The 16,768-nt window shown below is 32.6% G+C and overlaps 1 protein-coding gene across 1 annotated transcript; it reads left to right on the forward strand.

The window, feature by feature from the left end:
- The first annotated feature begins 3,096 nt into the window (after positions 1-3,096).
- On the forward strand, positions 3,097-10,948 carry LOC134683667 (inactive pancreatic lipase-related protein 1-like). Its single transcript, XM_063542979.1, has 6 exons — positions 3,097-3,199; positions 4,618-4,904; positions 5,653-5,881; positions 7,842-7,940; positions 10,009-10,089; positions 10,663-10,948. The coding sequence occupies exons 1-6, from the start codon at positions 3,148-3,150 to the stop codon at positions 10,902-10,904; spliced, it is 990 nt and encodes a 329-aa protein (XP_063399049.1). The 5' UTR covers positions 3,097-3,147; the 3' UTR covers positions 10,905-10,948.
- The last annotated feature ends 5,820 nt before the right edge of the window (positions 10,949-16,768 follow it).

Here is a 16,768-nt window from a genome sequence, read left to right on the forward strand (position 1 = left end):
GAGCGACACATAGGTTCTCGAAAAAATGCGAGGCACATACGACATTCAAACTATTGAAAATTCCAATAAGGATAACCATGATATGAAATATGTATTTCGAGACAAGGGTCAAATGAAATGAAGAAAAATATTCGAGTCAATGTTAAGCTGGACGTAACTCTTCTTACGACGAGGGGAATTTCAAACTGAATTTTCATTGCTTATTTACTGTACTTCTGAAGCGAAGCCAATGTAGACAAACGAGGAAGGTTTAACTGAGTTGGGAAAAATTAAGATGTTTTTTTTACAAATCCACCAAGAACAGAAAAAATGGTTCAAGTAAGCTTCATATTCGGACAAACAGAACTTCAGATAAGCGCTATGGATCTGACATCGGGGCAAGTGATATCATCACAGTTAAATCTTCTTTAAAATATGCATGCATAACGATACGGAATAGTGTGTCAAATATTTTCATGCACTAAATATATTCTTATCAGCGGAAAAACTTGGCAGTTTTTTCAATTGACATAATTGACAAATAATACTAAATGGAATTTTTTGAATGTTCCAAAACAAAATCCCTTATTCACAAAATTGTTTTACGAAATTCCTCTCAATGATATGAGGTAAAAACATCATTTCTTTTCAGCAGTGTCAATAGTTTTGCTTTGCATTGATACAGTAATTATTCCTTTTGATTAGGAGATTTGAAAATGCAACATTTGACATACATGCAATCAATGTTACGTATATTTATTTGTTTTGTAATTATTCTTTCTTGAGGAAAATAAAATATACTTTAAAAATACACACAAATGATCCTATTGATCTTGGTGCAAAAATATAAAATGCTCTTTCCTGAGCGGTTTACTTAAATGCCATATCAAAACAATGGCGAAAATAATTTTATGTTTGTAGTTCGTTCATTTGTCAATAAGATAGCGCAATACCCTTGATATTTCATATTCTTTCATTCTGTCTATCTTGGGTAAAATTGAGCGATAGTGAATCACAGAAACATAGGCGTATGCAGTTGCAGATTACCAATCATGTTCATGTTTCACAGTTGGAATATGCTTAAGAGTACTACAAATCAAAACAAAAACGATGGGTAAAAAATATTTCATTTAACAAATGTCAAATACTTAGTATACAAACTCCAGTATAATAGATACTAGAACAGAGTTAGGAGACATATTTGCGACCCTCTATGCATTGTATTTTCGGAAAAACAATCATTGGGTAATGCAAAATCAAAGTAAAACGTATTGATCTGTAATATTCTTGGCAAATTTATTTGTCGAAAAGAAACAATAAAGTGAATGGACACATATGCAGCGATACTAGACTAAAATTACTCGCAAGGAAAACACAAAATGGAAACTCTCGAAACAAAGGGCAAAATCAAAGGTTTGTTAACACCAAAAAGAATGGATCACACTTGTAATATCCCTGACTAGGTACAGGTATTTCCTTATGTGGAAAAATGTTGGATTAGGCGGGGTTTTAGAGCTAGATAAACCTCTCACTGGCATGACAATGGCTAAAATTACAGTATAACGACAATAATGTGCGAACAAATCAAACAACTATGCCAATGAAGAAAAACAAAATGGTATATAAATACTCTAAAGACAAAGCACAAAAACAAAAACAGACAAGAATACAAAACATGACCATACCACATGAACAAAATGGTGGAATATGCAATACAAAGCAAAGCCAAAAGGGTATTACTAAAAATGGACTAAAATTAAAGGTTAAAAAAAATAAAAACATACACTGTAACACGTTATTAAGATGTCAAACACCATTAGTACCTAGAATCTATATTTCCAACCAATCATGTTTCATTTATGCAGTTGATAAGGAATATTTATCAAAAAGGTATTTCATCTTTTTTAGAAACTTGAGATTTTTTTTAAATAACCCGGATTCTTCACTTCTTCTCGGACCATGGTGACGTTTTATAAAGCCTGAGTAGCGGCTTCTTGAATACCGAATGATTAGAGAAATAGATATTCCATTTGCAGATGAATTTGGGGAATATTGCTGTTATAATTGTGTATGACCCTTATTTTCGAACGGACCGCATTGATTTCACTGCAGAAAAAAGGTGATTTTTCAAGCCAATATCTTTTTTATTAAATGAGTCTTAAGAACAATTTGAAAAGTATCAATTGTCAACATTGCAGAACGAACCTTGCAAACTTGATTCGATTCTTGTACAATTTAATAAATACCATCTTATCAACCAAAAAACAGGAACACTTAATCTAAGTTTGTTGGAATCGTTGTGTTATTGACACTTTCTGTTCCGGAATGTGTAGCCCTTGTGTAACGCTCCGATTTCTTATGTGTGTTTGCTATCATATCAACTATTCTTCGTTTTTATGGGATTTTTGGTTTTCAACTATATATTTTGACTTCGAGAATATCTTAAAAAATACATTAATTATCCAAATGGCAACTGGTGTAGCAAAATTGGACGTGTTAGAAAAGTCGATACTTCTGTTGGCGCTCGTGTTGGATGGAAGATGAAAACAGTATGATGTGGGGATCATCTCTGAAAGAATAAATACCCTGCATTTTTGCATTACATGTATGTTCGATAGTGTTACACATACATTATTTAAAGTATGCAAGACATAGTCAACTAGCATTTTGACAGATCCCAAATTAATCATTAAATAACATCTTCAGTTCAACAGATTTCTAATATCGGTAAACCAAATGATGCTTGCAAAATATTGTAAAAATCATCTTGTTGGAACTTTATCTTTGGTTTTCTTGGCTAAATGTCAGATGTAAAAAAAAATCAAAAAAATCGATACGGAACAATTATTTCTAATTGTTTGATTTCGTTTTCTTTTATCTTGTCATATGTTGAGTATAAAACTGGCCTTTTCGGTCCTCCAATCATATGGATAATGCAAATTAAAATGCAGGATTATCTTGTTTTATAGACTACTAGTATGTTAAAGCAAGATTCTTTTACGACAACTGAAGTTTGCGTCTGTAGTTAAATATAGATGATAGGAATGTCAATGATAAGTCTTTCTGTACGCTCTGACCTGTACTTGACACATATTCTTATCAGGTACTATTTAAACTGTGAATTGGTGTTTATATTAACATTTCCATTTCTGCACAACGCAACATTATATGATGTGGTGTGTAAGTCTATTTGCTGCATCCCTTTTGCTCGTAGCAAATGGTAAGTCAAAAAAAAAAATTATAAGTGTTTTTTTTTCTACAATATGTTTTCTCATAAAATATGACAATACCATGATGTTTACATTTAATAAATATCAAAATTTGCTGATTTTGCCTTTTCATCTCTTGGTATGATAAGCCTGAAAACGGGAATGAGAAAGGAATAATATATATTTTTCTCAGGATATTTTTGTAGATATTCGCCGTTTCAGAATATGATGGATTTTTAATTGGTAATATATTGTTCTCAACCATACACCAAAACGTTGTGATAACGTCCTAAACAATGGTATTTCAACCAATAACGTGACGTTATTTAACATGTTTGGTACAAAACCATCGAATTGTATGATACATATATTTCCTGGTATATCAACAAACATTATCAAACATTTGACGTAATTTTTTAATAGTCAAATAATTATGATAACATTAACGGTACCAATTTTCCGGCACCAGATGCGCATTTCGACAATACATGTCTCTTCAGTGATGCTCGTGGCCAAAATATTTGAAATCCAAAGCTTATATAAAGGAAGAAGAGCTATAATCCAGAAGGTCCAATAAGTAAAGCCAAATCCGTGAAAGGAATCAGAGCTTTGCACGAGGGAGATACATTCCTTAATTCATAATAATTTCTAACATTTTGTAACAGCAAATTTTAATAACACAAAAAAATCCGTATTTTCATGCCAGTACCGTAGTATTGGCTACTGGGCTGGTGATACCCTCGGGGACTAACAGTCCACCAGCAGAGGCATCGACCCAGTGGTAGTAATAACATTAACGGTACCAATTTCCCTGCACCAGATGCGCATTCCGACAATACATGACTCTTCAGTGATGCTCGTGGTCAAAATATCTGAAATCCAAAGCTTATATAAAAGAGGAAGAGCTTTTATATAATAGTTATCAAAGGTACCAAGATTATAATTTAGTACTCCAGAAGCGCGTTCGTCTACATGAGAATCACCAGTGACGCTCAGATCAAATACATATCTAATAAATTTGAAAAGAAAAATGATCTTGAATTTTTTATGTTTCTGGTCAAATCATTTCCATTTTCTCAACATTCAGGTAAATAAGACTGACTTGATTGGTAATGACACAACCACTTATTGTACACAATTTATTTTCTTTTAAAAGTAAGTGACACTGTGTGATTATAATATATTATTTAAATTCATTAATATGATGCACTTGTATCTCATATTGTGCAAATAATTCCAGAGGCGAGATTTCAACGAGACTGATATATCGGAAGAATACATTTTTAATTCGAGATTTATATTATAAAGAGGTTTGATGTTATTATTTTCGTATTTATTGATTAAAATCATTTAAAAAAGCAAATGCAAAAAATGATGCATAAGATGTACAGATAAGTGTTGAATATACTAATTTAAACATGTTTTATAGCTAACCAAGTATGTTATACACACATTGGATGCTTTAGTAATTCTGCGCCATTCTGGAACACTTTCGGTACGCTTCCACTCTCTCCAAATCACATTGCAACCACATTCCATCTGTATACTCGAGCCAACCCAACCAACGGTCAACTTCTGGATCCAAATGGAACTGGAGCGTCTATAAAATCTACACACTTCAATGGTGCGCACAGGACAGTGTTTATCATACATGGTTTTCATGGAGAAGAAGACAATAATTGGATAAAACTTATGACAAGTGCTCTCGTAAAAAATGTAAGTTGATGAATATTCTATTTTTGAAATCATTATCTTTTCTATAGAATTTTATCTACATTGAAAATCAAGCTTTAATAAATTGATGGATTATCATAGGATGTAATTCAGAAGAAAAGACAAAGAGGATCCTAGTGTCGACTAAAAACTCATGAAAGATACATGGCGGATAATTGAGAAAAAGAGGGACGAAAGATACCAAAGGGAAAGTCAAACTCATAAATCGCAAATTAACCGACAACTCCATGGCTAAAAACGAAAAAGACAAACAAGTAAGCTAGACGTCCAGTTTCTTTACAATTATGTTTGCGATAAAATATCAACACATGATAAGATTTACATATTTCTTTTTGATCTGAAAAGTTAACACATCCTTGTAATGTGACATTTGAAATAAGAATGTTACTGTATATGTAAATAAATAGTGCTTGGTTTATAGGTTTATTCATATGTCATTTGGTTATATGAAATCCTGTTTTGTAGAAGATTTTAATCTTATGAATATTTTTTTTATAAAGAAGGCCTGCAAATGAAGATGATTAATCGTACGCTCTGATTTATTTCTGCATTTATAAGTGATAAAACGAGATGCTTTTTCAACGGTGTTAATGTCATGTGTGTCCATACAGAACAGGCCTATACTGTAGAGTCGGCTTAACGATGTAAATGCTTACACGATGATGAATATATAGTTTTCCGCTATTCATAGATTGAACATAATCATTTTATTATGTGTTTATTTTGGCAGTTTAATGTGAATGTGATCGTTGTGGTTTGGACAAAAGGAGCTTATGATAAATATAACCAAGCTGTAGCAAACACTCGTGTTGTGGGTGCCATTACTGCTAACATGGTCAAATTGCTACACACTTCCGGTGGTCTGACGTTGAACCATGTACATTTAGTTGGTCACAGTTTAGGTGCTCATATTGCTGGTTATGTTGGTGAGAACATTCCAGGCATAGGTAGAATAACAGGTACTTAGTTTTTATATACAGATTACTTCTTTCGTCTTCGTTGATATCGTTTTGACGCGCGTCTGGCGTACTAAATTATAAGCCTGGTACCTTTGATAACTATCTGAGCAAAGTAAAAAGGTAAATAATTAACTGAAATCCCCTTTTTGCACGCAATACGGCAAATGGTGTGAATGACTGCGTTGTCTTTTTCGTGACAACCCCAATTGAATAACTGTATTTCTACATGGTATGTTGGGTTTATGTGTATTTCGTCAGGCAAACAATTATAGTAAATAATTGATATTATTGCTGATGGCTAAAATATCAATTTCGTTATTGAAATGCTGGTGTCATACCAAATGTATAGAACTACTATAACAGTTCGAAAAACAGGTCTATTAGATATCTGATAAGAGTGAATGCTTATAAAACTTTATCTATTGTCAAATGTAAGACATACTTTTCGACATTTCTGGCTATACATTTTGAACCCTAGTAAAGTAGACGCGTTTAGTTAAATCAAACTGACGAGTGCAATCAACCAGTTACCTTATTTTTTACGTTATTTGCGGCTACATTACGCTGTTAAATCACACTGTTGAAAATCCACAAACAAATTAAGTTCAACGCACTTATATCCAAAACCAATGCCCGTAGTCTGTCTGTATCCCCGCAAATGTAGTTGTTTCGCTTTCATATATGTATTTTGTTTGATGAATGTAACTTTAATAAGATTGTAAGTTGTCTTTTTTGCATTGTTTAACATTTATTTCAAATTTAATGTCAACTTAGAGCGGTAAAACTCTGAAGTTAGAATTTTTAACATCCAGGGGTCTTTTGAATATGAAAGTTAATACATTGTAGTTATGGATTGAAGGGTAAAAAAATACTTAAGTACTAAGTTTATAATTTCTTATATCACACTCGCTTAACAGTTGACCTGCATTGTTATCATAATTTTCGAACGCGTTTTATAAATGCGCATCTGGTGCAAGAAAATTAGTACTGTTAATTTTATTACTACAACTGGGTCGATGCCTCTGCTGGTTGACTATTAGTCCCCGAGGGTATCACCAGCCCAGTAGCCAGTACTTCGGTACTGGCATGAAAATACGGATTTTTTGTGTTATTAAAATTTGCTGTTACAAAATATTAGAAATTATTATAAATTAAGGAATGTATCTCCCTCATGCAAAGCTCTGATTCCTTTCAAGGATTTGGCTACACTTTTTGAACCTTTTGGATTATAGCTCTTCATCTTTTATATAAGCTTTGGATTTCAAATATTTTGGCCACGAGCATCACTGAAGAGACATGTATTGTCGAAATGCGCATCTGGTGCAAGAAAATTAGTACCGTTAATTGTATTAATACAACTGGGTCGATGCCTCTGCTGGTGGACCATTAGTCCCCGAGGGTATCACCAGCCCAGTAGCCAGTACTTCGGTACTGGCATGAAAATACGGATTTTTTGTGTTATTAAAATTTGCTGTTACAAAATATTAGAAATTATTATAAATTAAGGAATGTATCTCCCTCATGCAAAGCTCTGATTCCTTTCAAGGATTTGGCTACACTTTTTGAACCTTTTGGATTATAGCTCTTCATCTTTTATATAAGCTTTGGATTTCAAATATTTTGGCCACGAGCATCACTGAAGAGACATGTATTGTCGAAATGCGCATCTGGTGCAAGACAATTAGTACCGTTAATTTTATTATTGACTATTCAATTATTCCACACCTCCAGTTTATTCGATTCAAATAGTTTATGTCTTTTCTCAGATAATTTTATTTGTACATTTCATATCTTCTTTTTGAACTTTGTACATATGTTGAAATTATAAGCGTCACTGCATCAATATATCGTTGAATATTGTTTTATACATTTGTACCAGCGTGCGAGTGAAATATACAGTATACGAGGAATAATAGACAAAAACAGCGTTATACATATGCTATATCCTTGCTTTTTACAGGTTTAGACCCGGCTGGTCCAGAATTTAATCGTGCGGATCAAAATGTAAGGTTGGACTCTTCGGATGCTACATTTGTCGATGTCATTCATTCAGACGCAAGTAAAAATGATATTCATTATAACAGTTTCAATTGATGATACCGTGCTTAACGAATCTGTATATAATGACTTACACGATGAATACAATTTGTGGAGCAGGATATGCCTACCTTCTTTTTTGTACAAACATGATCCTAATATTTTGACTTGATGCGATTTTGTTAGACTGATCTCAGAAGAAATAAATTTTCAAGGTTTTATTTGTATTTTTATTTTGAATCTTATGTCCGACAGCGTACCTTTTATCTGTTTTTTAGATTTGTTAATATTATTCCAATAACACGACATGTAAATGCAAGCACGCCGCAGTGTATTGTCAAAATAACTTAAAATTGTGTGGATAAATGCAGACAGTTTTTAAGATTTGTATCAGCAAATTGAATTTTAAACGCAACTTTTGGCATGATTCTATAAATAACGTGGTGGTGATCAGTTATTTATTATTGGAGGAAGCAAGAGTGCCGGAAGAGAACCATCAATTTTGGAAATGAAAACCTTCAATCCTAGTGAATTTAGATTAGAGACAAATACACTGCAATTGCTGCGTGCAAAGATCGAACTCGCATCTTTATTTTTGAAATCGTAATTTATCAGCACGTGTTAATAACAAATAAATGTCAGGCATGACACACCCATTGTAAACGATTTATCTAAATGGGGAATTAGAAATTCCCGTTTCATATTGCATAATCCATGACGTATATTGATGCTATGGCTATAGAAGAGGGGCAAAAATAATGTTGTGAACACATTTTCAGTATCAATTTTCTCGATTGTAATTCTTGAGAAAAGATTGAAATTTAATAAGCTTACATTAATTATTTTACACAACACGAAGTTGTCTATAGGCTTTTCCAAGTATTTTTCCTTTTTCTCGATTACAGTTTTTGGATTTCAACATGCGAAACAAAGATATGTATTATATATGAACTGTTATTATCTCTGTAGCTATGTACTAGTTTATGAGAATAAAATCATTCATGCATTCATGGGGTTTTTCAACAATTGGAAATATATGACAGATATTTGCCGCTGAACGATAAGATAGTAATAATCAATATGTACAGGCTTGGCAGAAACCATGTTTCGAAATTGAAACTACAAGACTTCACACGGATAAAAAATACGATACATGAACAAATGCATGCTTTGTAAATTGATTGATTAATGGACGTTTTAAGCTACTTTCAGTAATATTGGCTATTTCGTTGTGGTAAAGTGGACTACGTTGGGTTCTGTAGACCACTTGGCCACCACAGCACCCCTGCTTTGTGAAGAAATAATGCAAGTTTAAATGAATTTTGTATTAAAGGGGTAAAAAATGATACTATTACCTAAGCAGAAATTGCTAAATTGATTATTTGGTTAAAAAAAAACCACCAAGGAATCACATGATAACTAAAACAGCAGATCCACAACCTTCGTGTTGTGTAAAAGAATATACTAGTTTATAAGTTCGTTGAATTTTAAGCCATTTCCAAGGACTTACATATTATTGTGCAGACGATCTTATTGTTCACTATGTGTCTCTACATTATTTTTATAATAAACATTAGCAACACTGAAGGGACATCCATTCGCTATTTAATGCATTTTGGGTATTTTTATCAAAAACGTACCAAATCGGTTCCAACGTCATGTTAACGTCTGTAAATTCAATAAAAGTTGAAATGACTCAATTTTCGATTGGAATCCGAGTTTGATACGATGGATTGTCAAATAGTGCATCTATGATCTAGTTCAACTTAATTGTAATGTTAATGATAATAAATTTGGTAGATTATCAATGTTAGTATGAAGTAGCATTGGAGGTAAATTTTGTAAAATACTTGTAAAATAAATAGATGTACAAAGATGTAATTCAACATTAAAAGTATGAAATATTCATGTTATTCTTATTATATGTTTTCATTAATGTGAACATGTATTTTGATATGTATGTACATAGCATAGGGAATCTTAAATGCAACGGCATCTTTCATAACCTTAATCTTACTTTTTATTTCGATCCTACCATCAAAATGCTTAGCGTGTATATTTTTGCAATTTTTCATTTTTCTCGCTTGCAGTTTTTGGATTCCAACATCGTATGGGGCATGCAGATTTTTATCCAAATGGAGGGAAAAGCCAGCCTGGATGTGCTTTTGACCGTACAGTATATTTATATTCAATGAGTGTTTCATATCTTTTTGTCAATATGTAAATTAAGTATTGCCCTAAAAAAAATCATATATGCAACACAATCGTAGTAAATCCTGGTGATATAAAAAAGAAAATGTTGTATGATTGCCAATGAGACAACGATATGGGTTTTTTTTCAAAAAGAGGTTTTGATTTATGTGATTTCTATTTTTTTGTAATAATCTAGGCAATATTTGTTGTTTCTCTCATTCCGATCTTATATCTAAACTTAATAAGTACGTCTGAATTAATGTGAACTTGAGCTGTAAATGTTTGGATAGATAATTTATTCTCATAAAACCATGCAAGTACACAGGTTACAGATAAGTTAGAAATAATATACATGAAAAAAAAAATGAATTAAAAATGCATAAAATTTCGGATGAGATAACATATAAAAGAAAATATAATAATATATACTTATACAGTCAAATGCGAAAAGTAAAAATTGTATTAAGAAATACTTTTTTTGCAATCATACCACATCTTCTTATTTTTATATAACAGAAAACTCATCAAAATCAAAATATCTTTTTTTGTAGCAATAGCACCTTTCTACAGTTGTGGTCACATGAGAGCAGTTTACTACTTCATTGAATCAGTAAGTTCAGACTGCCATTTTACGTCACATCCATGCAATAGTGAGGAAGATTTTAAGAATGGGCACTGTGCTCATTGTGGAAAAGGCTGTCAAGAGATGGGTTATAACTTGTCACTTTATGCACGTGGAACTTTCTACCTTAGGACAAATTGGCATTATCCCTATTGTGCGGGTTCACATTAAAACTATTGTTTAATTTCTTTTGTTTTCTTTCTGAAAACGTGATTCGCGAGATGTCTGAAAATTTACAACTTTAGAACTGAACAAAAACAATGTTAAAAACTGTGAAGGAACTTCAAATCAGTAGATTAGTTATGATATTTCAGCCTCGTGTTATAATTGTTATTGTCTATGTTAATCATATGAATTTTACCAAATATACCAGCTTTAATGGATGTTGACAAAAAATGAAAAGAACGGTTTGATTTCAGATAATCAATAAGTCATTTTCAAATCAACCGAACTATAGGCTCTTTGCTAGAAACTGACAAAAACGAATATGAAGAGCATAACAACACAACACTACAACACAAGCTTTGAAATTTGATTGAAAAAGATTGGTTCATCGGCTTGGTACAGTGAACAATATAAGTTAACAACCCAATTTACCAACAAAATACAAAAGAACCATAGTGAGCTCCTAAACTGCTGAACACTTATTTAGATAACAACTTATCAATATACCATGTTTCCTAAGGGTTAAACACTATATAATCCATGTCTTTTCTCTTCGGTTGTATATTGCATACTTTTGTAATCCTGTTTTATACAGATACATAGACAAAATAGTCTTTTTAAAAAGGATAACCCTTGCACGGAAACTCATGTTAACCTCTTTTTAAGTTGAATCTGATATGAAAAATGTTCATATTTTGTTCTTATATGGCTATTTCCATCCAATTCATACGAGATCACGACTTTGAGCATTATATTCAGGAAATAATTCCGTCGAAATTACTGGTTACAATTGAAGAGCGTAAACGTATGTTGCAATGGGTTCAGGAATAAAATCATCAAATATATAAGCGTATGAATAAATATGTCAGAATAGAATTGAGAATGGAAATGGGGAATGTAAGCATGTTTCGTTTTCATAAAAATCGTTCTTGGCGCTCAAACAGTTGAAATTTCAAATAGTTTTTGAATTTAAATAATTTGTCCATTCAAAAATCAAAAAGGCCATGCAGGCGAGTTCATTGATTGATACGTCCCTTAGTTGCGACTGTGGGAAAGAATCATATATATCATGTCAGGATTATTTCTTTCCTGTTTGATATCATTTTCAGCAGTTCTAAAAAAATCAAAATGCGAAAAGCTAACGGACGAAAACTACATGATACAAAAAGCTCGCAATGGTGCCTTCCTTCTTACCGTCAAAGTGTTATAAAGCTTCTTCCGTTTTTGGCTGTAAATTTTGACTATGTAAAAAACTTACATTGTTGTTTTGTCATCTAAAGGATTATGTGATGTCACAGTATGTTTCATTATTACGTAAAGAGTATGCTCCATTAAGCTTTATTTGTGTGCTTAAGGTAAATTTGTCAATGCTTTGTTCAAATATATAAATCAGAAGGATAATCCTGTACTAAATTATAATCCTGGTACCTTTGATAACTAACTACTACTGACATAGTGAAAATATTTTAAAAAAATAAGAAAAATACTGCAAAGTTGTTCCGTAATTATAAAATCAAAATATGCTGTAAAATGTATTTAATATAATTATCATGTCACGTATACATGTGATACACGATGCTTTTTGTCCGCAAATTGCTTTTTGTCCGCTTTTGCTTTTTGTCCGATAATTTTGCTTTTTGTCCGACAATTTTGCTTTTTGTCCGTTGCTTTTTGTCCGTTTCGCTTTTTGTCCGATAATTTTGCTTTTTGTCCGACACTTTTGCTTTTTGTCCGTTGCTTTTTGTCCGTTTTGCTTTTTGTCCGATAGTTTTGCTTTTTGTCCGACACTTTTGCTCTTTGTCCGTTGCTCTTTGTCCGTTTTGCTTTTTGTACGATAGTTTTGCTTTTTGTCCGATGCTTTTTGTCCGTTGCTTTTTGTCCGTTTTGCCCTTTAAGCTCACTTGGACCAGAGGGCCAAGCGAGCTCTTCTCATGACTTGGCATCTGTCGTCGTCGTTAATTTTTAGAAAATCTGAAACTAATGACAAAGGAGTAAGTTCGGTAAGGGCCATATTTGGCCCCAATTATAAAGTTCATATTTAAAAGACAATAAATGTATTAAGTTACCTTAAAGACATGTGAGAAAGTTAAACAGAACTGTTTTTGTCAAAGTTTAATTCTAACACGTGGATTTTTACATCCAAAAAAGGTCAAGATAAGGGATTTTGGTGAAATGTGACAAAATCAGCTAAATTTCAACCAAATAAAGGACCAGGAAACATAGAGCGCAGGCGTCGACAAGCTTAAAATTCAAATAAGACATGTGAAATGTCTTCACAAACATTATTTTAAAAGATCTTTGTTGTCGACGTATGCGCTCTATGTTTCCAGTCCAATAATATATGGAAATTTACCCATTTTCATTGATTTTTTCGTAAAAAATCGTTATGAGTACAACTTGTGACGTCATAATGAAACGCAGAAACGTAAAATGTTTAACAAAATGGTTTATATCCTAGCTAGTCAATGTATTAGCTTTAGTTTATCACGATATTGGTCGATAAATCCGAATTAAAAATTTACCCTAAAAAAGGGGGCCATTTTAGGACCTTATCGAACATACTCCAAATTTAAAGCAAATATGACAAAAATCATCCTAAGGGTATCTAGTTTCAAAAAATTATCCGATGACCCCGCCAAATTATCAAGATGGCCGCCATGTCTAAAAATAGAACATTGTGGTAAAATGTAGGTTTTGGCTTATATCTCTGAAACTAACGCATTTAGAGCCTGGGATAAAAATGTTCCTCATGACTGTCAAGATTTATCTTCCCGAATTTTCTAAGTTCCAGTAGAAAATGCGTTTTTGGAATGCAACGAAATCTGTACAGCACATGCTACATGTAGTGACAACACTAGATGTTTAAATGGATCCCGCGAACAGTCTGACTTTGGTCCACCAAGGTATCAAATTGTCTATGTGACCATCGCTGACAGCTGTTGGTACACATAAGATATTTTGTTGGTTAACAGATATATCTTTTACGCCGGGCCGCCATTAAAGCATTACCAAGGAAAGGTTGTCATGCTCTTTGTTAATTTCCATGAAATTGATATAGCCCCAAAGGTTTTACCATGAACATCATTTGATACTCGTGTCAATTTGAAAGCCACGCGGAATCAATATCAGAGATGTTTAAGACAAATGCATCGTTCCTGCTCGGCGTTTCTTGCTTTATATCTCCCTTGACATGGCCTAACAATAAAATATCCCTTTTGAGGTATTTGTGGATTATGTGGTCTGCTGTAGAGGGTAAATATACAGTTTACAAGCAATTGCATCCTTGTAAATCATCCTTAAATTACACTCTGAATTGCCTGTCACTACCTGGCATATAGTCTGCTGTGTATCGAAGTTTCTTAACAATAAGGGCATGACAATCATGACATAAGCTAAACTTTACATATAGAACGTAAAAGCAAGAAAAAAGTCATACTTGAGTGAGATAACGTTCGAAATCGAATTACGTCCGTTCAAACATCCCTGAACTTCACATCTGTTCCAAAAATCTATCAAGCGAAAAATATTCGACATTAGTCTTAACAGTCATTTTTAATCAAATATGCATAGATCTAATGATTATAAATTAAAGGCTCTAAATAGCCTTTGTGATCGCCGTGGTCTATGTGCATATTCCACAAAGGACACTCTTCAACATTGTACACAAGAATATAATTTATGACAAAATATGTATTGTTGATCTTGTATTGTTGATCATGTGCGGTTTAACTTCCTTCTATCTTCTTTAGTTTTGCTCAAAACACAAAAGAAGATGAAACAAATCCTCATTTAAGGGCAATAACTTCTATAAAGAGTCACAGTCTACCTAACTTTGTTGGCAATATTTGACTTGTTAGTATAGATCTTGACTTGCTGACAATTTTTGTGATTTAAAGTATATCTTAATCTATTATAAATTTCTATACTATATAACAAAACTAAAAAAATTAGGTATAATCTTCTTTAAGGTGGTTCTTTAAGTATAGATTAAAAATTCGTAAGGGTTACGCGGAACACAGTATCTCACCTACTTCTGCAGTTAAACGCAGGGTCAGCAACTAGAGGCTCTAAAGAGCCTGTGTCGCTTACCTTGGTCTATGTACATATTAAAAAAAGGAAACAGATTGATTCATGACAAAATTGTGTTTTGGTGATGGTGATGTGTTTGTAGATATTACTTTACTGAACATTCTTCCTTCTTGCAATTGTTTTCTATCTTTAATAAACTTGGCCCTTTAGAAACAGAGGAAAGTATTTTGTGAAAATTTACAAAAAATTACAAAAATCTACCAAATTAATGAAAATTGCTCAAGTTAAAAAGCATTAACAACTTGTGAAACTTTTGTCTATAAAGGGCAATAACTCCTTGAGGGGTCAACTCACCTTTTTTGTCATATTGACTTAATTTTAGAACTTACTTTGCTGAACAGTATTGCTGTTTACATTTTATCTCTAACAATTATAGTATTCAAGATCCAAAAACGGCAAAGTTTATTTAAAAATACCAATTGGAGGCAGCAACCCAACAACCAGTTCAACTTAAACTTTCAGGGCAGATAGATATTGACTTGATTAACAATTTTACCCTCGTTAGATTTGCTCTAAATGCCTCGGTTTCAAAGTTATAAATTCTATTTTAAGCCATGACGGCCATTTTAATTTGGTTGGCTAGGTCACCGCACACATTCTTTAAACTTGATACCCTAATAATGATTGTGGCTAAGTTTTGTTAAATTTGGCTCAGTAGTTTCAGAAGATTACAAAATTTTACGAAAAGGTTGGTAAAAAATGACTATAAAGGGCAAGAATTCCTTGAGGGGTCAACTGATCATTTTGGTCATGTTGACTTATTTGTAGATCTTACTTTGCTGAACATTATTGCTGTGTACAGTTTATCTCTATCTATATTAATATGCAAGATAATAACCAGAAACAGCAAAATTTCCTTAAAATTACAAATGCAGGGATAGCACCCAACAACCGATTATCCGATTCTTCTGAAAATTTCAGGGAAGATATATCTTGACCTAATAAACAATTTTACCCCATGCCAGATTTGCTCTAAATGCTTCGGTTTCAGAGATATAAGCCAAAATCTACATTTTACGCCTTTGTTATATTTCAGCCATGGCGGCCATCTTGGTTGGTTGGCCGGGTCACCGGACACATTTTTAAAACTAGATACCCATATGATGATTGTGGCTAAGTTTGGTTTAATTTGGCCCAGTAGTTTCAGAGGAGAAGATTTTTGTCAAATTAAACGACGACGAACGACGGACGCCAAGTGATGAGAAAAGCTCACTTGGCCCTTTGGGCCAGGTGAGCTGAAATGAGAAAAAAAAACTAATAGAAATATACCTTTTGATACTACATGTATCTTTTAATTGTAAGAAGCTTCTGACCAAGTTTGGTAAAAATACAAGCTAGTTTATGACTGTAATAAATGTTTTTGAAGCTTTAAAAGTTTAACTGCAATGTTAACCGGAAGAAAAAATAAGTCCATTTATAAGTAAAATACAGATACACAGGAACAAAATTTTAACATTTTTTTTTATAGACACTAGGTTTTAATCATAAACAAGCTTCTGTCCAAGTTTGGTCTAAAAATAGTATAAGAAAGTTATCAAAATTTTAAAAACTTTAACCACAGAGTGAATGTGATGTTTCATGGCAGAAAATTTAACTCCATTTTTAAAAGTAATACATGGAAAAAATGGATTAATTTTTTTACAAAATTTACATCTGGATACTATCTTATGATCATAAACAAGCTTTTGTCTAAGTTTGGTAGAAATTCAGTATAGTTTTAGAAAGTTGTTAAAATTACAAAAACTTTAACCACAGAGTGAATATTTGTGAACGCCGCCGAC

Source organism: Mytilus trossulus, chromosome 9 (assembly GCF_036588685.1).
Source record: "Mytilus trossulus isolate FHL-02 chromosome 9, PNRI_Mtr1.1.1.hap1, whole genome shotgun sequence".
NCBI lineage: Eukaryota > Metazoa > Mollusca > Bivalvia > Mytilida > Mytilidae > Mytilus > Mytilus trossulus.